Here is a 27,688-nt window from a genome sequence, read left to right on the forward strand (position 1 = left end):
TCATTCTTCTGCTTTGAAAAGATCCACAGACCTTTAACAGTTCACCTTCAGTCAAGCCTGAGCCTCAGATGCAGCTCACCCTGTCACTTGTTGGCAGAGAAGGAATGGCTTCCTTCCTGCAGGAGGCAAACTTTCTATACAGCATCCTCAGGTTCAGATGGCTTACCCAGACCTGCTGTAAAGCAGAAACTGAGACCAGAGGAGGAGTGGGAGAGAACAAGAAGTTTTATTTGGTCAAAGGAGCTCTCAGAGCTGTGTGGTTCATCCCCAGGTCTGTCTGAGGGCCTTTTTTTTTCTGGCTCCTGTTGCTGTCTTTCACTGAGACATTCTAGCAGTTCCTATCACCACATCTCACCGCAGAGCACAAATGTGGCAGACAATAGGAGTAGCACGCCATGTTATTTGAACACTTTCCTTTTCAGTGGCAGTTGGAACCAAGCCACTTGTTGCAAAAAGACTTTTGTACCTTTTCTAACATTAAAAAAAGAGAGCAAAACTGTTTCATGTGTGAAAGTGAAAATTAGTTCTTATGGTTACCAGTTTGTTCATTTCCAACTTTCAACATTAGGTAGTACATTATTTCTGGTTTCAGAGGGTATCGATACAACTATTATACTCCATTTTACTTCTGACTGTGCTCTTCTGTTCCTGGAAATACTGTCTGTTTTGTTTGTGAATCAGACTTATTGGGCTTGTTCATCTCTTACTGTGCCAAATTTTTTGTTTTTCTAAAAGTCAATTGGAGATTATGTAAAAATGCATCAGCCTCCATAATCCATTTTGTATTTTTGGGTATTTTTCAAAAACAAAAAGGATCAGAAATGCTGGCTATAATATATTACAATAGATGTATAAAGAACCATTTACAAATCGTCCACTGCATTCAGAAATTCAGGCACCACAAATTGCAAAACAGATTTACTTGTTACATAGAAATATCCACCTACTGGACTATGTCTGGTTCCATAATTTGGGGGGATGTACACAAACACAATGTTCTTGTCACAACTAAGCAATGATACCGTTTACTACCAATTTGTTCCTTTCTGCTCTATCCCCATCAGAAAACAGTCACATATATTAGTGGTTAAATCCAGACATTCAATAAGGTCACAGCTGCTGGAGAAGTTGGTAGTACAGAAAAGGAAGAGGAGCAGATCTCACATTCAGGCCTGCTGCTGGGTGGAGGGAAGTTGCCCCAGGTCCCTTTGAAACACCATGGCAGTACTGCACTGCACAGCTGGGTGGGGTAGCCAGCACCACGGACTGGGTGGTCCCAAGGCCCCACCCCTTCTGCGATGCAGAGCTAAAGCCCCCCTTCTCACCTTGCCACACGTCCCCCAGGGGCTGCTGGCCCCACTGGTCACTTTTAATTTACATAGTTGGTTTTCCTGACATCTATGTGATGTCATCCATTGTTTTCATAGCTCATGTACAGAACCCTTCTGATAGGCAAAATATGAAAGTGAAAGATCAATGGATTTAAAACACAAAAATTGGGCTCAGGTGCATGTAAGGAAAAACAGCAAATGTGGAAAACTATTTCCTTAACCTTCCTTAATTCAGAGAACATTCCAATTCTTTATGATGTTTATCAGTCTCCTGTACATGGTTTTTCCAAATTAGTTAACTACAAGACAGACTGGAATCTAGCACACCATAGCAAATTCTCCTGCCCAGAATCCAGCAGGGTTCTCAAGACTCATGAACTTAATGTTCGCGAAATCAATTATTTGCGAGCAACTGCTTCCCCCAGGCACGGCACGCTGGCAGCCTCCGCTTCACCCAGGGCCCCAGGGCAGGCTGCCCTACTTGCAAAATTCAACATTCGTGAGGGTTCTCAACACAGAACCTTGCGAATGTTGAGACCCTACTGTACATACATTTTGGCCTTCTTAGAGATACACCTTTAGAGAAGTTCTTACAAACTAAATGTGCACATAGCGAGTGAAACTAGAACTGAGGATGAGCCTGAAAGCATGTGGCTTTTTTTGATTTACCTTTGTACTTCACTAAGTCCTGTGGTTGTTGACAGACTAGGGTTTAGCCTCAGGAAGTTCTGTTTTAAATTGAGATGTGTGAGGTCCTGGCTGTAGAAGAGGTTGGCAGGCAGATGCTCCAGGCTGCAGCACGAGAGATCCACTGAGCTTATGCGCTGAGAGGCAATCTATAAAACAAGATACCAAACACATTAACTTGGTGACAACAGAAGACCATCCTTTACACCTATGAACGCAAGCTAAGTTTTTCTGAACAGCATAAATCACTGGTTAATGTTGCCAGTACACAACCCACGCACGCATAATTACTTTCTCCTCAATTAATCTCTTGCCCTATTTTTCCACCACCCCTCCCTTGCTCTGTTGTAAAGCCACTTAAGCTCCAGTAGTGACCAGTGCATATGAAAATGTACACTATATACCTTTTAATAGAAGGCATATAAAAATTGGAAGCAATACTTGAAGACCTGAAGGAAAGATCAGAAATTGGCTTGACATCTGCAGGTGCATAATAGTAGTAAATGAGACAGGGTAGTTGTCTTTATTGCTGCATGGGTGGAGAATACACCAGAGAGATGAAAAAAGGTTAGCCGCACAAAAGAGATGCCATATCCATATGCCCTATCTCAAGCACTTTAATGCAGCACTAATAAGGGGAATAAGAGAAAAATTACATCACTCAAACAAAATAGACTAGTAATTTACAGGAACTCTTATTGCTGCTCATATTTCAAACCCACCCTTTCCACTACAATTCAAGGGAGAAAATAGCCTAGAGTAACCTATAGAGGTATAACAAAGGAGATGCTGAGATCTTGAGCTTTTTCAGAAGAAAAAAAATACTATCCAGAACCATTAAAGAAATACCATCAGCCACTGCTCACGGCTGGTAACATGGTTTCAGACATGCTATGTTGAGCAGCAACAAGAATGGCCAACGCATGGGGGACACACTGCCCTGCCGACACTGGGGGGAGGAGGCATTCCAGAGCACGAGGGTGAGGTGAGTTAACTGTGCTGTGCAGGTGAGATACGTGCTGAATAGCACCTGCCTGCTGCTCCTCAGTGTTTCTGCTCTCCAATCCCTGTGGTTGTCTGCAGTGCCAGAGATGGACTAGGCATCTCTACATCAAGGGACAACTAAGCCCAGGCTAGAGGTTAGACTGGGGGCAGAGAAGCGAGTCACTATTTGGTTTGGGGAGCTTTCATGGTTGGGTGGGGGGGAAAAGGGCATGTCAGGACTCAGAAGGGAGCAGGAATGGGAGGAAGGGAACAAGAGGGGAAAAAACCCTGTTTCAACAATGTCTAAATTACACTTGCCAGAGATGTGTAGCAACAACTGCATTTTTATAGTTTATGAAGTCATTTATATTGTAACTTATATCCAAGAGATGCTGGTTCTTCAAACCAAATGGGAGCACACAACTTCTACACAAAACTCCGGTAGGAGAAAAAATGCTGTTCTGCAAAACTGTTACTTCATGCCAAACCGGGTTTTTATTAAAATAAAGGTGGTCATTTTTCTATCGATACCCCAAAGATTGGTTGTAAAAGCTGTATGCACTTGTGCTGGCATTATATCTATTCAAAAGAATAATTCTGGCACTTTATTGTAGGGTAGCAGCAAGCTACACCAAAGCAGCAAATGACAGAATGGATATGAATTTCTGTGAGTATGTTTTCTTTTAAGAATCTCAAATATTAGAGCCAGCAATGTATGGACTGGCCTAAATGCTAGCCATATAATAAGACAACTAATATTTTAATGTATGTACAAAAGGTTTTTTCATATGTAGCTCTCTTTTAGAACAGTCTCCTGTTGATATCACATAGTATTGTGAAGCATGACATCAAAAGTAGCGCTAGAAACCAAAACTCCTTTGTTTCATGATTACCTGCCTTGAACCCTGCTGCATATCACCATACCCTTTCAACCGAGTCCCCTTTACTATCCACAGTTAGCAAGAAGTCTTTGCCTTACCCTGTGTTGTATCCACACACTGCTTCATTATACACCAATAAAGGCGCAGGGATGCTAACTCTGCCTGAAGCAATTCTGGGAGGCTCCCCTCTCCCTAACATGATTTAATGTCATTTTTCTTAAAATACCCTATTAAAATCTCCAGGATTGCTATCAACGGTCACTGGTGGATTAATGCTGATTTCAGCAAATTCTATGCCAACCCTGGAGTGACAGCAAAAAGTTTTCAAAAAAGAAGAGACCTTATCCCCAACACAGCTTCTGCCAAAACTATTTAAAAATCCTTTTCACATGGTCATGCAGACAGGGTTATAGGAACAAGAAAACAGGTTTGTCTTTCCTAGAAACCTCAATCAATGTTAGAAAATGACCTTGAGGCGCCATGTGAATAAACATAATTTTGGCTAGAACACAGCAACAGATCAGAGAGGTAGCTGGATTAGTCTGTCTCTTCACAAAACAAAAAAGCAGTCTTGGAGCACTTTAAAGACTAAGAAAATAATTTATTAGGTGATGAGCTTTTGTGGGAAAGACCCACTTCTTTAGATCTGGAAAATCCCATAAAATCTGGTAAATATTGTCTAGCAGCATTACCAACACTTCCACTGATTACTGGGCTCTTAGAAAACATTCTGGGGTAAATTACAGCTAAAAAAACAGTGCAGAGCACAGATCCAGGAGTAGTGGCTATATAAAAATTGTATGGCACCACAGGAAAGTTGGTCACACCCATGATGAGTGGTCATCCAGCTAAATGAAATCATGATGGATTATGGATGTTGCCAAGCAAAGAGAGAGTGCCAGCCTAGGGAGGTTCAACCTGTAACAGCTCACTTCCATAGCTCTTACTGACTCAAACATCTTAACTGTTATATACCACAAACTGCTAAAGAACTCAACAGAATGGTAGATTTCTTGTACCACATTTCCACTGAGAAAGATACAAAAAACCCACAAGAAATTCTTCAGAATATATTGTCTCAGCTCACAAGAGCCAGTTTTTAAGCTTGTTATAGTCAACTTCAAAACTGCTTTAACACTGAAGTGATGTCTTATTTTCCGCATTAAAAGGGGATTTAAATGTGTGCTTCCATCAACCTAGATTCAAAGAAATTTTGCCTGGGACTTTTGTACTTGCTACTGGATTATTAAAATCACAGTATTCTTCTAAAACCTACTGCACTGGGGACATGACATTTCTAGGCACAGCTAAAAATCACAGCAATGGATTTATAGCACAAAAATATCAGGTGACAAGAGTGATTATCATAGAAAAGGGTAAGAAAAAAAGCACTGCAGCTAGGGACAATCACATCTGCAAAAAGAACAAGATTTACATAGTTTTACTTCCCCACCTAGCCCCTCTAGAGAAAAGACATTTCTTGGGGAGAGCTTAATTTTACTGCAGATATTTGATGCAGAATGAGAACTACACGCCGGCATGATTACTTTAAAAATAAATCTACATTTAAATACAACTAGTACCTTGATAAAAAATATGGGGGGAAGCTGTTTGGTTTGTGTGCACACACACATGTAAGTTGAGAGCGGGCATCAGGCCAGTGCTTTTCAACCTCCTCTTCCCCATTTATCAATGCAAAGAGTATGATAACCATGACATCAGATCTGTTCATAATCCCCACTGTGAAAAAACCCATGGTTCAGCTGACCTTTCCTGAATTTTCTTCAATTACCTGAACCTAAGATAGATGTAGAAGTGATGCCTGCTATTGTTCACATAAAACAGAATGTAGCAATAACCCTGTAACAGAAATGGTAGTGATCCTGTACCCACCACTGGAAGCCTAAGGATAGTATTGACAGTTTTGGTTGTCACTCCAGTTACCCTAGCCACAAACAACAAAACAGTTCATTTGCTTGCAGAATGGAAAGCAGTTTCTCCACAAACAGGAACATTAGTAGCTTACATTTCTTTTAATGAAGTTACAGACAATCTGTTCTTCAGAAGTCCTGATTTTCAACTGTTTTTTATTCATAACTGTGACCTCGACATCATGCAAAGCACAGAGGACCCCAATGGGGAAGGGAAGTCATGATCCTGCCACAGTCAACCCAAATAAGGAGCAGTGGAGAGGTCCTGCAATGCTGGCCAGAGTGGCTGCAGGGGAAGCAGTCAGTCTGGTCCCACGTACAAAAAGAATCTGCAGAACAGAATAGCTCTGCATGTAGTTGCTGCTGGAAGCTGGAGAAGACATTATGGCATGCTTGGCTATGTGAGTGAATTGCAGCACCAATGACAGCTAAGTGAAGTCAAGGACAGGGGGAGTAAGCACTGCTGGCGCGCTGTGGATACTGAACAGGGATTGAGCCTGGGGAAGGCAGTAGGAAAACAGCATCTCCAGGAAAGCCTGGGAGAGACAGCACCAATTCAGGGCTGGATTGGTTTCAAGACCATGGATGCACCCAATCAGAGGGGTCATATATGACAGGTATGTGCCAACCATTACAATAATACGTGAATGCAAACAAAACACTTTGCTATATTCTTTTCAAAGATAAACGTCCCAATAAGTTTTATGGAAGTTTGGCTTTCCCCTGCTAATATTTCAAAAGGAGATCATCATGTAATGTAGACATAGCCTTAAAGTCAAATTTACGGCAGTTAGCTTGATTTTACAATTTCACTGTCTTCACTGAAAATACCATTAGGTCGATTTTAGGCAGTGCTAAAGTTCAATATAACAGTGTGAGAAGCAACTCAATGTAGCGCCAAATTCAAATTAAGGCTAGCGTGGAAATGCCATATCTTAATTCTACTTTATGCTCCAGAGGTGTCCTGTATGTATCCCACAATGCTCCATGGTTGTTCGCTCAGGCCTCTTCCACCTCTGCTGCTCATCAGGTGCACAGGAAGTAGGTCACAGGAAGCCCATAAATTTGAATTCATCACCCACAAGCCAAGAAAATTTCAAAGGTGCCCAGAAGCCATAATTTCTTTTAGTTATTGCATTGGTAACCATCTCCTGTCATCATGAGCACTCAGGTTTGTGATCTGAGTTCTCAGGGTCAAAGAAGAACTCCAGCAAGGAGCTCAGGAGATTATGGATCTCCTTGCTGTTTGGGGAGAGGAGTCAGTGGTGAGCAGAGTGAGTGTCCAAGCAAAACATGGACACGTATGAAAAGGTTACGCATGGAATGATTGATAGAGGCTACTCCTGGGACCCTTATCAATGCTGGGTGAAGGTGAAAGAACTCTGGCAGGTCTATCACAAAGTCCAGGAAGCCAACAAGCAGTCTGGGTTATCTCCAAAGATATGCTGGTATTATGAACAGCGGGATGCACTTCTTGGGAAAGACCCAACCATGTTGCCCATTCTTAATTTGGGCTCTTAAGGAGGCCCTTCTGCAGAGTCCAGAGGGAGCTGAGAAGAGCTGAGTCTAGTGCGGGGCTAGGAAGAAAACAATGGAAAGGAGAACAAGGGCAACCAGCAGGGGACCAAGGAAGTTCTTTCCAACAGCCCAGACCTCCTCATCACTGATCTAGAGTTGGTGCGCTCTATGCCAGTCCCTGAATCCCTGGGACCCAGCTGTTCTGGTGAGTATTTTTTTCCTGAATGCTACAAAACAGGCCGTGGATGGGTATGGGTATGGGTATGTATTTTTTTGAACAAGGTTTCTGTGGAGGCCTAATTTCTTGTGGCTTCCATGATAGCACACCTTGCCATGCCAGTCAACCAGATAGTAATCTGGTATCATGGTGCCACACAAAACTCTGGCAAATTTTCCAGGCTCACACAGGATGAGCATCTCTTCTCTTTCGCTGTCTGTTATTCTTAGGAGGGTGATGTCTTTAACAACCTACAGCAGCATGGGAATTTTGACTGGATTTCTTTGCAATGCTCCTTGCCCTTTTACATTTCCCTGGACAGCATTGCTGCACCACATAGCTGGCAGGCGCTATGTCTTCCCCCTCCACATGGCTGGCAGACTCTCCAGGCCTTCTCTGTTCCCACCCTGCTGCTGGCTTGATTAGGAGCCACCAAGGAACATTTTTCCCTCTGCATGTGGCTGGAAAACTCCCCTCCCACCATCCCACTTTTCTTTGTGCTTTACTGGGACACCTCCCAAACCAGCTGTCCATAAATCTGGAATCATTACCTTCTCCCCCACTACGTGGCTTCCAGGCTCTGCAGACCCTGGTCATGCATAGCGGCATGTCCAGAGCTGGTTCTCCCTGCTCTAAATGGCCTTTTCCCTGATGAGGGTTGCTCCAGTGACTACCAAGAAACTTTGTTCCCCTGTCATGTGGCTGGAAAACTCCCCACTCCCCACATTTCTTTGCACTTGACAGGGATCCCTCCCCACCCAGCTGTCATTGAACCCTTCCCCCTCACCACACGGCTGCCAGGCTCTGCAGACCCTGCTCCTGAACACCAGCACGTCCAGCACAGGAGGGTTTGCTTTGAATAAGATTGCTCCAGGGAACAGCTGAAAAAAACCTCCCCCCCGCCGGACACTGGCCGGCTTCCCCTGCTTTCCGGTCTGCTTCCTGCCACCCCTAGTAAAGTGGACTACAGCTTAACTTGTCCACAATGAAATGGTGTGAGTAAGTGATGGCTTGTACAATGCACAGCTTGAATCCTTGTCCTCCTTAAGAAGCCTACAGTGGCCTTGGAAAAAGGAAGTTTCACTGATTGTAAACCAGCAGGCATCCTCAGTGTGGGAGACAGGGTGAGGAAGTGAAAGGTCCAAGCAGGACCTAAACCTGCAGCAGGCTCAAAGAGCAACCGCTGCCAGCAACAGGGAGACAGCACAGTGGCAGCAGACTGTGTTGCAGCTCAGTAGAGAGCAATCGGCACACCTAAAAGAGGATGCAGCAAAGCTCATAACAGCTGTGACAGATCAAACTGAGGCTCTGCACTCCATGCTGGAGCTGCAGAGCGACTTCCTATGCAGCACTGTGGGCTCTGCTGCCTGGACTTCCCTGAATCCAGGTCCCACCCCCTCATTGTCACAGTCCCCATATGCAGGGAGGGAGGGCAAGGACAGTCTGTCGCTCTACCCCGCAAGATTCACCACAAAAGGTTATTCCACCTCCCTTGACATCCCTTATTTTCCCTGCTACTGAACCCTCTCGTCCCCAAATAAACATTCTTTTAAATGACAGCCACGGTGTGACTTATTGGTACCCATGTGTGCTGAGGTGCACCAATCACTATGGGGTCTTTGAGGGGTGGAGTGCGCTGATAGCAAAGCTGCCCGTCGCTATGGCAAGAACTGTAGAGGACTCATAGCCAAGGGGCCTGGGTAGGGGTTGAGAGGGCTGATAGCACAGCTGCCTGCTGCTATGGCCAGGCCTGCAGAGGAATCATGGCAGAGAGCGCTGGGGTGGTGGTTGCAAAAGCTGATGCGACTCCAGAGGCAATGCCCAGAGTGCCAAAGCCGGCTTATTTCATGCTTGTGTTTGCCTCAGTTAAAAAACAAACACACATGATCCTTCACACTCCCCAAAATACAAACACTTTTTGTGAAAATAACCCTCCCTTTACATCCATTCTTCTAATTGCACCTTAATCTCCTCCACCACAATAAAAGTATTCTTTCTGTGAAAGACAGGGTCTGATTTATTGCTTTCCATTTGGTGGTATGCAGAAATTTTGGAGAGTGGGGGTGGACTTGCAACAAGGAAATACAGTGCAATCATGTAGCTGGCAAGATCATTCCTAAAGCTATCTTTCAAAGCTGCCCTGATTGCCGCTGCCTCTGCATTGGTATTGGAGAATGCCCACGTAGGCAGCTTTAGCTGCCTGCTCATGGCATCAGACTCCGTCATCCAGGCACTCATGAAATTCTCCTGCCTCGATTCATAAAGTTCACAAAATACAGCATGCTGCAACCATGGTAGGGACATTAGTTTCTGAAAGGTCCAAAACAGGTCAATTAGGTACCTGAAACTCGCTTTTAAACAGCCAAAGGTGCATTCTACCACCATTCTGCACTTGCCAACTATGAAATTGAAGTAATCCTTGCTGCAGTCCAGGGGGCCTGTGTGTGGCTTCATGAAGCAAGGAACCAGAGGGTAAGCAGGGTCACCTAGTATTAAAGGCATCTCCACATCACCAATCTTGATTTCCCAATTTGTGTAAGAAGTCCCATCCAGGAACTTTCTGTACAGACCAGAATTTCTGAAGATGCATGCGTTGTGAACCTTCCTCAACCATCCCGCACTGATGTCAGTGAAATGACCTTTGTGCTCCACCAATGCCTGCAACACCATCGAAAAGTATCCCTTTCTGTTTATATACTCAGAGGCCAGGTTGTCAGGGGCCATGATGGGGATGCGTGTGCCACTTATTATCCCACCGCAGTTAGGAAATGCCATGGCAGCAAAGCCATCCACTATGGCCTGTACATCTCCCAGGGTCATGGTCTTCCTCAGGAGACACCAACAGATTGCACTGGCTACCTGCACCACCCCCGCTCTCGATCTGCCCACCCCAAATTGATATGCCACTCACCGATCACTGTCAGGCACTGGAAACTTCCAGAGTGACTGCCACTTGCTTGAAAACCTTTAAAGCTGGCCTCATTCTTCTATTGCTGTGCTTCAGGGTGGGAGCCAGAAAAGTCGAACTTAAGACTTTTTTTTTTTTTTTTTTTTTTTTTTTTTTTTACAAACTTAAAATGTTTTTTTCCCTTAGCCACGCTTTCTATTGGATATTGACAAATGTAAAAACCATTATTCAGGTAAGCTAACTACCCACCACAACTGTGGTGGAACACTTCCACGCAGCTGTGTACTCAGTGTCAGTCAGAGGCCTGTACTAACCCAAACATTATTTGACACAATGTATGCAGTGGTAAATTCACAGGATATTTTGAGAAACTGCAGTTGTATTTTTTTCCCCTCCTTTGCAGGTTTTGTTCTTCAATGGGCTCCCTGATCTTGGCTCTGTTTAGACTTCTTGATCTAAAACCCTCAGTTTTATTCTACAATAATATATCAAACTAACCGTTCCAACTATGGTACATTACCAGATGTTTTTATTACTAGAAAAGGTTAGCATAGTAAACTCCTTTATATCCAGCAACTCTCAAATAACCAGCATTTAACCATAAGTACATTTTAGTTATGTTTACCATAAGTACAATATAGTGAAAGTAAACACAAATAAATACAGCTAATACAGTACAATAAGCCCTCAATTTAATGGACTAATGGGGGAAGGGGTGTCCATTAATGCCAAAAGTCTGTTATATCCAAATGATTGCACTGTATGATGATGCACTGACCTTCTCAGCTCATCACTTCTGTCTGCTGCTCCCCACTTTCCTTCCCCGCGCCTGCCCCATTCTTCCTCTCACACCTCCATCTCCCTCTCCCAAGCCGTCCACACATGCACGCTACTTCGAAGTAGCGGCACTAACTTCGAAATAGCGCCAGTCACGGCTACACGTGTTGGGCGCTATTTCGATGTTAACATCGACATTAGGCGGCGAGACGTCGAAGCCGCTAACCCCATGAGGGGATGGGAATAGCGCCCTACTTCGAAGTTGAACGTCGAAGTAGGGCACGTGTAGACAATCCACGTCCTGCAACATCGAAATAGCGGGGTCCGCCATGGTGGCCATCAGCTAAGGGGTTGAGAGACGCTCTCTCTCCAGCCCCTGCGGGGCTCTATGGTCACCATGTGCAGCAGCCCTTAGCCCAGGGCTTCTGGCTGCTGCTGCTGCAGCTGGGGATCCATGCTGCATGCACAGGGTCTGCAACCAGTTGTCGGCTCTGTGGATCTTGTGTTGTTTAGTGCAACTGTGTCTGGGAGGGGCCCTTTAAGGGAGCGGCTTGCTGTTGAGTCCGCCCTGTGACCCTGTCTGCAGCTGTTCCTGGCACCCTTATTTCGATGTGTGCTACTTTGGCGTGTAGATGTTCCCTCACAGCGCCTATTTCGATGTGGTGCTGTGCACCATCGATGTTGAACGTAGATGTTGCCAGCCCTGGAGGACGTGTAGACGTTATTCATCGAAATAGCCTATTTCCATGTTGCTACATCGAAATAAGCTACTTCGATGTGGGCTTCACGTGTAGACGTAGCTCCAAACACCAGGAGAGCAGCTGAACGCCCACATGCCTCCTGCAGTTCTCAGCGCTGCGGCTCCTCCAACCCCCAACTCCAAGCTGCCCATGCAAAGGTAGCACATGGCTGCCCTCAGCCTGCCAGTGGGCAGCAGCCTCCGACACTACAGCTGCTGTTCAGTGCCATTGCAGGCGGCAGTGGCCAAGCACCAACATGCTCCACGGGACAGGGGAAGGAAAGCTCCTGCACCCTGCTGCAGCCCCTTCCCCCTGGCTCCTCCAGCCCTACTGGTGCCTTTGAGGAGTCTCCGGCATTGGGGCAGGGGCACGGCTGGCAAACAGCATCTGTTATTTCCGAAGTCTGAGAGTTTACTGTATAACTTTAGTGTGCAATACTGCCATTGTTGGTAAATGAGGTACTCTGCAGACATCTGTTTCTTAATATCTAACCTTGTTTTTCTTTAGTGTTATACATTGCTAGGCATACCTCTCTATTATCCAGAATATTTGAATATCCAGCAACCTACTGGTCCCAGGGCTGCCGGATATGAGTCTTCTGTATTTAGGGAGTTAGTTCAAAGTTACTTGCAAGATTTTGGGCAGGTTATTTTACACTACTTATTTTATTTAGATTTAGATAAATAATAAAAAGATGCCAGCTGAAGCTCTAGGCGGCCTAACCCTTGATGAATGAAATAAAATTTAAGACTGAAAATTGCACTCTCTGAAAGTTAGCTTGTGCATGGATGCTAAAGGTTCCATCTACCTTTCTGTGCAAGCCATTAACCTGATTTTCAAAGATCTGCCCTTATGAAGTAAGAGTCCCTCAGGCTTTCATGGCTTCATGAAATGTGTGACTTTGAACTGCACTTAATTTGTACTTAACTCATGTAATGCAACTCAAAGCCGCTCTGCAGCTGTCTGCCCACCTGGCTCCCCCCACTTGGGGAAGCAGGGCAGGCAGCCACAGCAGTGTGGCATCTCCCTGCCTCACTGCTCCAGCACTGGTCAGTTTCCTGTCTCCTGTGAGCTGTGGGGAGCTGGATCTTGGCTCCCAGTTCCCCACCACTCAAGTGAGATGGCTCTCCCAAGTTATGCAAAAATTCAACTTACCCCCAAGTCAGTCAGGGTTCTAGTATATTCCCAGGAAAGCACCCTCAGACTAAAAGTTGAGAGTCTGACATATTTACTTCCTGAGGCTGCCTTCACCAATCAAATTCCACAAATTAAAAATATTACTCAACAATTCCTCACATTGTACCAATATCAAGAGCCATGCTCAGACATGCACCCCACATATCCACAGATCTGCGAGGTTCTAGCTACAAAATGTGGATTCACATACATCTGCTATCCACAAACACAATCTGCAGGTGGAGATATCAGCAGAATTGTGGGGCTCTACAAACACTCATCATCACAGACACTCTTTCCCCCCCCCCACCACATCTAAGGGTAAGTCCACACCTGTTAATAGACTGGCACTACTGCAAATAGATACAGCAAGTGTTGATTTACCAAGTCTGGTGAAGATATAATAAAAACAATGGGAGAACATTCCCCCATTGATTTGTATATTGCACCTCCCTGAGAAGTATAAGGAAGTCAACATGAGATACTCTCAAATCAGAACAAAAAAGCTGTAAAGTAGCACTTTAAAATACTGCTTTTTTGTTTTGATAGTATACAGACTAGCACGGCTTTCTCGGTTACTTCTCAAACCAGAGTGCAGTGTAGCCACTCAGTAAGTGGATCTAATGTCAGTTTTATTTCCATTATTCACATAACTCAAGTTGCGTGAATTAGATCACTTTACCACAGTTGTACAGACCAGTCCTAAGTGAGCTGAGCAAGTGATCTAAAATTTAGATTTGGAATGCCCCCCAAACTACAGCAATCCAAATCTCAGCTTTAACTCAGCACTTCGTCTTTCTAAAGAGATACTAAAGTAGCACACACTTCAGTGTTTGTGGGTCTTTCAAGTGAGACTTTCACAAAGACGCAGGAAGGCGTATCTGTTTCACATGGACATTCATGATTACACTGCACTGGGTAAGGACAGTGTTTTTTCCCCATGTCCTGAATAAGATTCCCCCTTCTTATTGCCCTCCCCTACCAAAAGCCACACACCCGTGTTTATCTGAAATTATCTAAGATGATAGAATGTCAGTGAAAGATGCGCATTTTTCAATAGTTTGCTATCTTTCTGTGTTAAAAGGTGCCACATAAACATTAAAATCACTGTACGCAGCACCTCATGCACTTTGTAACTAATCAGAAAAATCTGCAAGTCTGGTATACTGTATCTAAATTTACAGCGTACTTTGTATAATCACATTCACTATCAGGACTAGATTTGCCAGGTGTTCAAATTTTGATCAGGTAGTGTCTGGTCTCATCTACTGACTGGATACTCAAAAATCAAAATTACAGTGGGTAGCAGAGGCAGCAGGTCATTTCCCACACTACCCCCTACTCAGCTGGAGCTGCCTCCTACATAAATCAGACAGCCGCAGCACCCAGTCCCGCCTGGCAAGGAGCAGGGGAGTGGCAAGCAACTGGGGGAGGAAAGGGAATATGAGCAAACGGAGACAAGGCCTCAGGGGGAGAGGTGGTATGGGGGAGGTTTCCAGCACTCAGCTGGAGTATCGGATTTTAAAATATTGCAAAGACGTCAACCCCATCAGGACTCATCCGATGGCAGCATAAGATTAACTGCTTTTCATATTCTCACTCTCGGGTGCAACATTTTGTGTATATTGTTAACTAAAGGCAGCAGTCTAGAAAAGGGATCACAGGCTTGCAAAGTTGTTTTGTTTTTCCCTCCAGTTAAAAAGCCACAGTTAATTGGAACAAGGAAATTAAAAGTTTCAAAACACTGAATATTTCACTTTGAAATCTGTGACTAGTAAGACTCCAATATTTACAAGAGATGGGGAAACACTGTAGCCTCATCCTGAATACAAAGCTTCACTTCCACACTGCTAAACAGACATGTTATAAACCCTGGAAAAGAGGCTCAATTGAAATGGCAACTAACTTCTAACAACTCTTTGGGTACAGAACAGAGCAATAGATATTAGAGGAAGAAAATCACTTCCAAGTGCTTTACGATTACAATAAAACCCTAGTCTATTCCTAATTTCACACAGCAATTTTTAAAGCTCTTTTGATCATTCTTTTGTTCTTCCAGGAAACCAAATATGGCACTGGCACCACAATTATTTTTCTTGCATCTATTTTATTCACCCAAGTGTAAATCCTGTCAGGGCTGCTGGAGCCATTTGCACAGGGGGGATTGCTGAGAGCCTTTGAACTCCACTGTAAAATGCACTCCAAGACAGGGTGCAAGCCGCGCCCTCCCCCCACCCCGACATCCTAGTTCTATAACTGATGAATACTGTTCGTAAAATGGAAACAAACTTGAAGGGCAAATGTGAGGTTTTCATCTCCATTATTTCCAAAACACAAAAACGAGACCTCCTGTCTGAATTGCATTCAAAGAGCTGAACTGCATATTTTTTTCAGGAAGTGTCACCAATGAATGACTACTATAAATTACCAAAGACAGGAACTCCTAGATATCATCAGGGACCAAAGGTCTTAGTATTCAAGATTTCATACATACACAATAAAGGATGCTAAGATCCTGTGTGGAAACTGGCGGTTTTGTTTATGTTTCAGAGCTTGAAATCACCACTAAAAAGGAAACCGTGGGTTTATTTTTAGACCTCCACTTCCAGAGAAGCATTATCTGAACAATATGTCTGTGTGTGGAGGAGTCTGATTTACTAAAAGCAATCTCAAAAGACAAAAAACCTATTGTCAAAATTAGAGGAGATACTTTAAATTAAAGACACATCAATCTGAATGTGAAGAAACAGCCTATATATTGCTATTGTTCAATGTATCTTATCCTGAATGCTGCTCAATGCATTATTGATTTGTTTTCACGTAATTTGTAACAAGAGTGAAAATCCCAAGGGTAGTAAACAGACCGGTATGCCTTACTTAATGAAAATGATGCTATTCCATGATGAGTGAGCAAACAATGTCTCAACCAGGAAAGTGAAAAGCATGAGAAATAATGAAAATTGAATCCAATTACTCAGAGAAATAACTCTCTCATAATTACCATGCAGAACGCAAGGAAGTACACTTCAGGGCTTATTTTTTCCACTGGAAGATAATAAAGCTGTATCATCAAAGCTATGAATGTTAAAGCACTCTCCCAAACAATATGTTAAGTTATACAGGATTTTTCCTCTAGCACATTTTGTATATGGTATGCTCCTGTTTCCTCTGACTTATGTGACATATGGCCAAGGGTTTGAACAATAATTTTCAAGGTTAGGCTCTGAGTATTAACCACTAGAAAGCAGCTTGTATGCAACATGCACACAGACACCTTAAAATAACCCAAGCTGACTACCATTTCCTCAAACCGTGAATTATGTAGCAATAATAAAGCTCCCTGTAGCTTCTGAGGATTCAAATAGGAGGGTGGAGGAAACCACCAGGAATGGGCAAGACCAGCTCAGCCGAATGGGAGAGAGAGAGATGCCAACCTGAAAACTTTTGGAGTGGTTTCAGTTTATTCAGGCACAAGCTGAATTGATCCAAGCCACCACTACATTCTGGATTGAGACTGGTAATTTGTATTTGGAAAGTCAGTTAAGCTCTGTAAAACCCAAGCTTCTGATCAGTTTGAAACAGAATCAAATTTTAAAATTCTGTGTATTTATTTGGCCAGGCCTCGTATGATGAGTTTTAAAGTCATATGCCAATGATAACTGCTCGGTCTAGCACATGAAGCTTATGGACACAGTTTGAGTTTGATTACATGCAATTTTTAATTTAATGAGCAGAGAGTCCCAATGAAAAATGTTCACCTACTTGATTATCTTTAGCTCCCTCAAAAATAAACAAAGTGCAACTGGCAATCAAAGCTACTTTACTAATCAGCAACACATTTGATTTCTTTGAGTTCTTCAGCACTATTCCTGTAATTGGCACATCGTAGGGACACACACTGATTACACTTCTGTCACTTATCTAAGAACATATTTACGATATCGAAACCAAGATGAAAGTTATTTTAGGATATGAATAATGTAATAGTTTATTTCCATATAAATGCTTGATCTTGCCCCAGAATTCTCCAAGCAACATAGAGCTAGTACCCTAGTAATTTCCTTCTGTGCAGGTTACAGAACAGAAGCATATATGATACAAGTAAGTAATGATACAGCCACTTCCCTTCCCTGCTATTTAAACTGACACTGCAAAACCTGGTTGTACAGGACCCACTGATGCCTTCAAAATTACCTTGAAATCAACTACCCTATTAAAAAGGAAGAGGGATAAAAGAGAACAGCCATCTGCTCAGCTAGTACATAGTAGAAGTCTTTTGAAATATTTTTAAAAGACATTTTACAGGTTTCATGAAGCTGCTGCTGATGGATCCTAGAAAGCAGGACATCTAAACTCTATAGCAATGTGCCCATTTTATTTTCCCTTACCTTGCGTAGACTGTGCTCTTTAATTGGAGCAAAAAATATATCATTTACCTTTGGTTTGAAAATTATGATTAAGTTCAACGTAAGTGTACACATTGGATGAGAGATCAAAACAATCAACCTCAATCTCTTCTAGTATATGCCCAGCTAATACATTTGTCCCTAGACTTCAAAACACACACAACATGCACACGTGCACTAAAACATTTTCAATCAAGAAACATACACCTTTCGTGGTTTCAAGCCCCATTAACAAATTTGATCAATACTGACAACTACTCCTCAGCACAAATGCACACAGGAAGATAATTAACCTTTTAATTAACTAAAAGGTTGACTAAAGCCATGTCAAGCACTTTTTCTAATGTTTACTGTCACTCAAAAAAGGAACTCCTAAACAATCATGAAATTCCTTCAACCACAATTTGCAAAACACACATGAAGGTTTGTCCCCAGGTACTGTGTCTGTCAGTCGGTACTTTAAGACAGGACATCTAATCAAGATGTACTGTTGGTGTCCTTGTCTGGATGAAAGAAATACATTGACAGCTTGTTTCAGTAACAGTCTCTTAATTAGGGTTGTGACTTAAACAGGTGTACCAAGAATGTGGGATAGGTTAGCCTTTTCTAAGCATAAACAGACTTTTTAAGAAAAGAATCCATGTTCATGTTCTCTTCATGATGCAGAATGGCACAGCAGGCATCTGGGACTTGATCTAAACACATATATGGTAGGTAATCATGCTTTCTGTAAACAGGAGTATTAGTATTTTCCTTGGTACCTTCAAACTAAGGCAAGTCCCACACAGTGTTCAGAGAAACGTTTGAGTTCCAATGTCTTATAAAAAGCCATTAAATATACAGCATTTCTTCTACCAGGCCTCTGAGTTTAGTTTTTTTCTGCCTACAAGTTAATGAAGTAAGGTACAAGCTGTCCAACGCAATAAAAATTCTGACCTTCTCCTCATTGACCTTTCTAACTCAATGTTTGCTTTTCTTTACTGTTTATTACCATCACAATCTCTCTCCTCTGCCTTCAGTAGCTTGTTGAAAATGTGTACGATTGTCCAGCATCAACTCTTTAACCTGAATTACCTGTACTGAAGAATCATACAAGTGTCAGCATTTTTATTGCAGATTAAAACAGACAACACAAAATACCTTTAATATAAAGAGTATGGAAAACAAGTTTCCTCACCGCTCCCGCAAACATTCATGTATTTGTTTTCAGCCTCACAATATGGTAAATGAACTTGATTAATAAAACCAAATTCTCTCTCTCTCTCGAACAAAGTGGGTCTTGGCCCACGAAAGCTTATGATCCAAAATATCTGTTAGTCCACAGGGTGCCACAGTACCACTTATAATCTTTACACTATAATTACAACATTTATAAATTAAAACTAAAGTTATGATACAGTGTATAAAAAGTCTATCAATAATGAAGAGTCTGCACATTTCCATCTTCTAAACACATTTCTTTTGAGGCAAAACCGGCATATTTAAAACTGACCTATTTGGAGTAAGTATGTCAACAAGTTCCATATTTAGGTCAGCATTTCTGCAATGATCCCCACTGAATCTCTGTATTGAGCAGAAAATGTAATTTCTTCCACTTTTAACACCCCCCCATTGAGTTTTTTCCGTATACAAGTCAACGCATGATCAGTGACCTCACTAACTGCAAGTGTCATATGTGTACATGTGTTTAAACGTTTATGAAAGCCATTAAAAAGAAACAAAGTATTTTGGGAAGAGAAGCTAAGGGCTGTCTCAGCCTGAACCATGTTTTTATTTTGAGCATTAGTTAACATTAAGAATTTGGTTTTATAACAAAGCAGTAACAGCATGGACATGTTTGCCATGATCTTGACTTGTAGTCGACAGCTGACAAATAGGGATTGCAGAAATGGAATTTATTTAGGTGTCTGAAATAAAATAAGAAATGGAACTGAAACTCACATTTATTGTATGCAAATAATTCTCCCACTCCTAAACATTTGGAAGCTTGAATGTGTGTTAGGGATTTTTTGATATTCTATTAAAACAGTCATACAGGAATCTTCCACACACTTGAAGCACGCAGTTATATACAGGTAACGTTTTCTATACAGTAAGTTATCTTATGACAACATGTACCGCTATGGGCAGCAAATGATGTACACCCAGATCACTAAAAATACACAACACTAACACTGTACTGAACATAATATAATCTTTGAAGATTCAGAAAGCACTTCAGGATCTTGCAGTGTCTCACCGTCATTATCAACATCACTGAGCATATATGAGTAGAAGAATGGGCTGACTAATGACTCTGCAACAAACCTTGGAAGCTACTATTTTTTGAATAAATCCCTGAGTTCAGCTTACTGACTTTTCTTCTTTTGAATAAAAGCAGACTGCAAGATATGCAATTGCATAACATGTTGGAGAGTTCCAGTTAGTAGACTGAAGATTTGTATTGGGAGATAACAGAAATGGTGGTTAATTGAATATTCTGGTTAACTGAGTGCCAGATACCAGAGCTTTGACTGTATAAACAATATTATCTAATGATTTTTTAATCTATTAAAAACCGAACTGAATTTTTAAGCAGATGTCTAGTGCAGTGATTACCTCCTGTTCATATTAAGTTTTGGAATGGACTTGAGCAACACACCTTGAAGAAAACCAGTTAAAAAACAAGTAACCATTTTTTCTTCTTCAAATGATTGCTCACGTACATTCTAATGTAGGTGAATGCAAGCCAAGGCCTAGGAGGTGGAGTCGGAGCCCCAAAAGGAATGCAGGGCAGCTCTGCCCACCACAGCGTCTTCCCGTGCGTGCTGCATCAAAGCGTAATGTGCTGTAAACATATGAATTGAGGACCAGGTGGACGCCGTATAGATGGCCTGGATAGACACCTGCACCCAATACGCCACAGAGGATGCCTGTGCTCTACTGGAGTGAGCCCCAACCAGCAGGGGTGGGGGAAACCCCTGCGACCTTATAACACTCCTTGATGCACATCACTAACCCGGAGGAAATCCGCTGGGAAGAGATGAGAAGGCCCTTCATCCTATCAGTTACTGCCACAAACAAACAGTTGTTGCGTTCTTCTAAAGCATGGTTTTCCAAACTGCGGGGGATGTGCCCCCCTGGGGGGGTGTGAAAAAATTCCGGGGGGGGGCACAAGGAAGCCCAACCCCCCCCCCCCCCCCCCAGTCGTTCCAGCTCTCAGTCCCTGCCATTTTACTTGGGTGACCCAGGACAGCTGCTATAAAAAGCAGGCAGCTGGCGAAGACCCATGTGGCGCTGGCTGCCTTCTGCAAATGAGAGTATGGGTTGCAGGGAAAGGAGGATGGGGTTAGATGAGGGCTGGGGGTGCCTGGCTTTGTGGGAGGGCAAGGGAGGGGTTTGGATGGGCAGCTCACCGGGCAGCCAGCCAGCTGGCTCCAACAGTGCTGGGCTTGGGCAGCTCAGGCTGGTAGGTGGGTGATCGGCCCTGGCAGCAGAGGGCTCGGATGGGTGGTTTGGGTGGCTGGCCTGTGGCTGGGATGGGTGGTTGTCCCCAGCAGTGTAGGGACTGGGCAGGTGAGCAGCTGGCACGCAGGCAGCTCTGGAGGCTGGCATAGGGCTCAGGCAGCTGGCCAGCTGGGACTGCACCAGGCAACCCCAGGGGCCAAGAAAAATGATTTGTGCTTATTTTTAATTTTAAGCAACATTTTTATATCAAGCTTTTGTGTTTATTTCTAATTACAAATTGAAGTTTTTGTTAAAGAAGAGATGGGGGGGCATGAGGGTTTCTCAAAAATCAAAAGGGGGGCATGATGCTGAAAAGTTTGGGAACCACTGTTCTCAAGGGTCTAGCCCTATCCATATAGAAGGTTAGTGCCCTTCTAACATCCAAGGTATGTAAACACTGCTCCCTCAGGGAAGCAGGAGGCTTGGGCTAGAATACCAGCAGGGAAATGTCTTGGTTAATGAGAAACACAGAGACCACCTTGGGTAAATACATGGGGTGAGGTCTCAGCCTAACCTTAACCCTGTGAAACACTGTGCACAACGGACCCACTGAAAGTGCCCACAACTCAGAAACCCTCCTGGCTGAGGTGACTGCCACCAAACACACCATTTTGTAACTCAAACAGCAAGGAGCAGGGAGACAGGGGCTCAAAGGGGAGCCCCATAAGCTTGGCTAATACCAAACTGAGGTCCCAAGGGGGCAGTGCCATCCAAACCTGGGGCTCGATTCTTTCTAAACATTTCAGAAAGCTTTTGACTACTGGGTCTGAGAAAACAGAAGATGTTCCATGATCCAAGTGAAAGGCTCAGACAGCCACTAAGTGCATCCTAACGGAGGAGGGGGACAAGCCCTCCTGCACCAGACCCCATAGGTAATCTAAAATCATCGCGATGGGGGCTTGCGAGGGACATAGCCCTCTGTGAGACACCCACACCGAAAACCTTTTCCACTTCGCCAAGTCAGTCATCCTCATGGAGGGTTTTCTACTATTTAACAATACTTCCTTTATGGGATCTGAACAAGCCAGCACCTGGTCCCTCAGCCACGGAGCATCTATGCTGTGAGGTGCAGCAACTAGAGATTGGGGTGTTGCAGTCTCCCTTCCCGCTGCATCAGCAGGTGCAGCTGGATCAGCAGTGTCATCGGCTTGTGAAGCAACCAGTGGCAGAGGGTTGAGTACCAGTGCTGGCACGCCCATGGCTGATGCCACCAAGACGATCAACATTCACTCAGATGGGGCATTGAGGACCCTGGGGACTAGCGGAATTGGAGGGAACATATACATCAGCCTGTCCCGCCTGGACCGCAAGCTCTAACTGCAGTAGGAGCAAAATGTCCCATGTTTTGCACCGAGGTGGGAGGCGAGCAGGTGCTCCTGGGGATAACCCCACTTCCAGAAAATAGAATGAACAACCGTCAGGTCGAGTGACCACTCGTGTTCCATGAAGGACCTGCTGAGCTGGCCCCCTAGCAAATTGTGCGCATCTGGCACGTAAAGGGCCTGCAGCATGATGATGTGCTGTACGCAGAAGTCCCAGAGCATCATGGCCCTTGTGACACAGGGGAGAGGAGCCACACACTCCTGTTTGCTGATACAGGGCACTGCTGTCATGTCTGTAGTGACTGACGGAATGCCCCAGCAGATTGGCCTTGAAAGTCACACATGCTAGTCTGATGACCCTGAGCTCCTTCACATCTATGTGATGCCAAAGGTCCAAAACACTCCAAAGAGCCTGGGTTCATAACTAACCCAGGTGCGCTCCCCACCCCTGGTTCTAGGGGTGAAGGGGACTGCTGCGAGGATGACCTGCTCGTCCAGCCACCAGTGCAGGGTCGACAGAGTCCACAGCGGCACCATAACCACTAAGTCTAAACTGTCTCTTACAGGGCGATACACCGACACCAGCCATAGCTGTAGGGGGCACATTCTCAACCTGGCATGCGGTACCATGAAAGTGCATGCTGCCATGTGAACCAGCAAATGCAGGCAGCACTTGGCCGTTGTGGTGAAAACTGCCAGGATGTCTCAGACGACAGCCCCCATGGTCACAAACCTGTCGACCAGCAGGAACGGCCCAGCACACTTGACCTCTAGTCGGGCACCTACAAACTCTACAGACTGAGACAGGAGCAACGCCAACTTTGCCTCATTGATCGAGACCGAGGCTTACAAAAGTTTGATGGATCAACTGTACATGCTGAAGCTCCCGCTCCCTGGAACAACCAGTCATCCAGGTATGGGAACAGCTGCACCCCTTGCCTGCACAGGTGCATTGCTAATACCGCCATGCATTTGGTGAAGACCCTTGGGGCCAGACAGACAGACTGAAAGGCAACACTGCGAACTGACAGTGGTTTCCGTCTGCCTTGAACCTGAGGAACCTCCTGTGAGAAGGGTAGATTGAAATATGCATCCTGTAAATCGAGAACCGCAAACAAATCCCCACACCCCAGAATCGGAAGTATGAGACCCAGGGATATGGTATGAAACTTATCTTTTTTTTTTAACCAACTGGTTGAGACTTCTTAAGGTCTAGAATGAGTCTCCAGCCTTCCCTTTGGTTCCAGAATTAGGAGATATGCTAATCAGTTTTCTTCTTACCCCCTTCCCTGTCCCTTTTCAGGGACCCGCTCACAAGATCCTGTTATGGCAGGAATTGCAATCCTTCCTGGGTTCCGGAGCTACAGAAATTCTCCCCAGGTTCAGAGGACATCAAAACTGAGGCTTATGCCCCTGCAGGCCCTTTTGGTGGCCCTGAGGCTGCTGGCCTGAACGGTGCCTGCCCGTTCCATTCTATTTTCTACTACTGTCTCTTTGTAGCTGCAGGAACTATCTTTGCTGAGGACGCAGGTTAAAATGCCTGGCTTGGTTGGCAGGCATATGAAGGTCCAGTCTTTCAGGCTATGCAGCCTTTTATCTGTCTTGTCTGAAAACAGGGTAGGGCCATCGAAGGGGAGGTCCTGGATCAATTGTTGGACCTCATGTGGTAGGTCCAAAACCTTCAACCAAGCCCCACTACGCACCACCACTCCGGAAGCCATAATCCTCATGGCACTGTCCGCAGCATTCAGTGCTGCCTGCAGGGCTGCCCTTGAAACCAGTTTGTTCTCCACCACCACCACCACTGTGAAGTCTTGTTTGGCTTCAGGTGGTACCAATTCAGACAACCTCGAGAGGGCACTGACTGTATTATAAGTGTACTTGCTAACCAGAACCTGCTGGTCAGCTATCCTTAGTTGTAACCCTCCTGTTGAGTAAATCATCCTCCCATAGAAGTCTAAGAACTTAGTGTCTTTAGTTTTTGGGGAAGGACCCTGGAACCCCTGGTGCTCTGTGGTTTGCAGTGTCCATTACCAGTGAGTCAGGTAGCAAATGGGTAAACAAATGTTCACTCTCCTGAGATGGGACAAAGTACTGTCTCTCATTCTTGTGGGACCGAGAAAAGGCAAAAGCGAGTGTCTGCCAAACCATTTTAGCCATAGTGGCAATTGTTTTAGCTTTGGGCAGAGCCAACCTGGTGCGACTTGCGGACAGCAAAATGTCCGTAACAGGTCCGTCTCATCCCAGACCTCCTCTGCCTGCACCCCCAAGTTTTGGGCCACTCTCCTGAGGAGATGCTTAAATGCCCTACCAAAACCAGTGAGGTCAATGAGCCCACCACCGTCTCTTCTGGGGAGGAAGAGGATGATAGCCCTTGAGTCTCCATTTGGAGGGGGAAGGGCAGTTGGGACCTGTTTAGTCAACTGCCCCCTGCCTTGAGAATTACAGCATAACCAGGAGGTACCATGGATGGAGCTGGCGTGGATACTGGCTGGCCAGAAAAAACCCCAAACAGGCAGTACAAATGGTGCCAGTATGTGCCTTGCACTTGAGCCAGTGCCCATGCCTGGGCTGCTGCCTGCCCTACTGGCACCAGGGGGACGATCACTGATGGTGCTGGCTCCGATGGGGTCCAATCCCACTACAAAAGCACCGCCGATGATGCTGAGGTCGACACCAACGAGAACGATGTAGGTGGCTCTCAGATGTTCACCACTTTCTGCTGTTGCTTTGGTGGCAGGGCGTCCAGTGACGCCGATGGTGCTGAGCACAGGATTGGCAGGGCCCCCAGCACCTTTGATGTTATTCATATGCTCTGGCCCTGCACCTCATGAAATACCCAGGGGATCCGGAAAGGCCACTGTTGTGTTGCCTGCAAAGCCGGCGGCCAGCCCATATTGTCCAAATGACGATTACGGTGTCTGCGATGGCTATGGTGTGACCTTCTCAAGCTTCTGCTGTGTCTGGAGCTCAAGTAGAATAAGTCCAACTCAGACACCGACTTGGAAGCAGATAATCAGGGTGGGGCCACCGGTGTTGGCAACAAAGTCAAGTGTACTGAAGCACAGGGCACCTGAAACTGGCCCAATGTCACTCCTTGATGGGTCAGCACCAGAGTGCTTGGCACTGAGTACAGTGTTGGTGCCACCACTGATGTGAGTGCAGGGGCTGCTGCCGGTGTCACTTCCTTCAGCCCTGATTCTTCAGTCTCAATGCTGTGGTGCCAGTCCTCCACAGATGGAGATGGGCCCAGGACCGTCATTTGGAGAAGGCCTCGTGCTGCTAGAAACGCCTCAGGCGTTGGGGGCAAGTCTAGCATCTGCGGGCTCCGGCGCTGCACTGGCCTCAATGTACGCACCTCCTGCCCTTTGCCAGTGCACGCTGGAGCCTTCGACTTGAGGCTGCCATGCGTGGACGTCAGTGACGGTTGTCTATCGTTCCTCCTCTTCTTTGGCACTGGAGATAGGTAGTGCTGAGAAGGTGATGGTGCCCATGCCCGCTCCCGGTGCTGAGAGTGCTTGGACAGCACCATCGTAGGGGATGCTGGTGCACTCTGCACCAAGCAGGCTCCACTCACCGCTCCTGCTGGAGACTCTGGAGGCTCAAGGGACACCTCCCTTTGCACGACTTTACGGCGTTGGGCCCTACCTTTCAAAGTTCTGAACTTAAAGGCCTTACAAATTGAGCAGCAGGCATGCAAGTGTCCTTCCCCCAAGCAAATCAGACAAGCTGAATGGGGGTTGCTCTTGGGCATGCGCTTGCCACACCTGGAACAAGTCTTAAACCCTGGGGAGAAAGGCAGGGACGGAACACCCCACCTCAGCTATTACTTAAGACACTAAAGACTAACCATCAAACACTAAAGCTATTTACACTTCTTGGAGAACTATTTACACTACAATAGGCTACTAGATAACAATTTGAACACAGAAAGCAAGAGCTCCAAGGACTGGCAGCACTGAGAGAGAAGTGGGGGGTGAGGGGCGGCTGGAGAAAGGGGTTGGGCGGTGTATATATTAGTCGTACTATCAGCCCCATTCCAGGAGGCACCACACCGAGCCTATGACTACTGGCTACAGCAAAAAGCTTCCCATGACTGGGAGCACACCAGCACATATCCAACTTGGAATGCACATGAGCAAATGACTCAAAGAAGAAATGGAAGTTTTCACTAGCATTTCGCAGGACAAAGACAGACACTATTGGTCTGAAGAAGTGGGTCTGTCCCACGAAAGCTCACCTAAAACTATTTTGCTAGTCTTTAAAGTGCTACTTGACTGCTTTTTGTTTCGATAGTGTATAGACTAGCACAGCTTCCTCTGTTACTAGACACTATTCAGAGTTTACTTTCAGCCTATGCTTTAGAGATGCTAACATGCTTTTGAACACTAGTGAATATAAAAGTTGAGTACTAATAAAAATCCAAACAGTTTACACTATGTAATGAACGCATTTCAAGAACAGTTTCAGTGAGTACATTTGAATATTCTCCTTATAGTTAGAAGTGATGCACATCTCCAACCGCAAACGCATTCATTTAAAAGTGACAGATTTTAAATCTATCATTTCTATACAGAACACAATTTATGATAATTCCCTCTGAAAGACTAACAATCAAAGATTAAATGCCCTGCGTCCCCTCACCCCAAACTGTTCACTATGTACATTTAAACAGTACCCAGTGTTTTTTTTCCCCATTTGCAGGGGTGTTGCTAGCTCCTGAAACCAGCTGGACTAGCTCTCAAATTAATTGCATCCATTAAGATAAATACAGAAATGGAATTACAAGACTAGGGTTTATTTTGCTACACAGGGACCCTTTGATTAACCCACAGAATTGTAGATTCCTGCCATTCTTCCTCTTTGTACATGTAACGCAGGGCCTGTTTGCTTCAACTTCTATATCAGTGGTAGGCAGCCTGTAGCCTGTGACCCACATGCAGCTCATTGTAGTTCCACTGAGGCCTGCGCACCCCAAGTGCTCCCTTCCCCTGCTTCTTGTGCACCAGGGAAAGGGGATGGAGAAGTGGTTGAGCAGACTGCCCGCAGGCTGGACTCCAATGTATCACTTGTGGCCTGCAGGCTGCCCACCACTGGTTTTCAATCTTGTGGCCCACTGATACAAAGGCTGGCCACTTATGCGTTCCACTCAGAACTTGTGGTTGGCATCACTGTTCTAAATTGATTTCTGCTAGTAGTGATATCAAAAATCAAAGAGATTTACATTTGTGTTTATTTTTAGTTTGGCTGTTTCAGTAACATACTATTCTGTTGTGTGGTATTTCTCACAGCAATACATTTGGCTGAGCTGGTATCACTTGTTT

At 44.8% G+C, this 27,688-nt stretch overlaps 1 protein-coding gene across 1 annotated transcript in view; it reads right to left on the minus strand.

The window, feature by feature from the left end:
• The window catches only part of PHLPP1 (PH domain and leucine rich repeat protein phosphatase 1), a 229,625-nt gene that overhangs the window by 67,260 nt on the left and 134,677 nt on the right, over window positions 1-27,688 (minus strand). The window contains exon 4 of the mRNA XM_074987780.1: window positions 2,001-2,167. Coding sequence (XP_074843881.1) covers window positions 2,001-2,167 — 167 coding nt within the window. The remainder of the gene's footprint in view (window positions 1-2,000; window positions 2,168-27,688) is intronic.

The sequence above is a fragment of the Carettochelys insculpta genome, chromosome 2 (genome assembly GCF_033958435.1).
Source record: "Carettochelys insculpta isolate YL-2023 chromosome 2, ASM3395843v1, whole genome shotgun sequence".
NCBI classification, from domain to species: Eukaryota; Metazoa; Chordata; order Testudines; family Carettochelyidae; genus Carettochelys; species Carettochelys insculpta.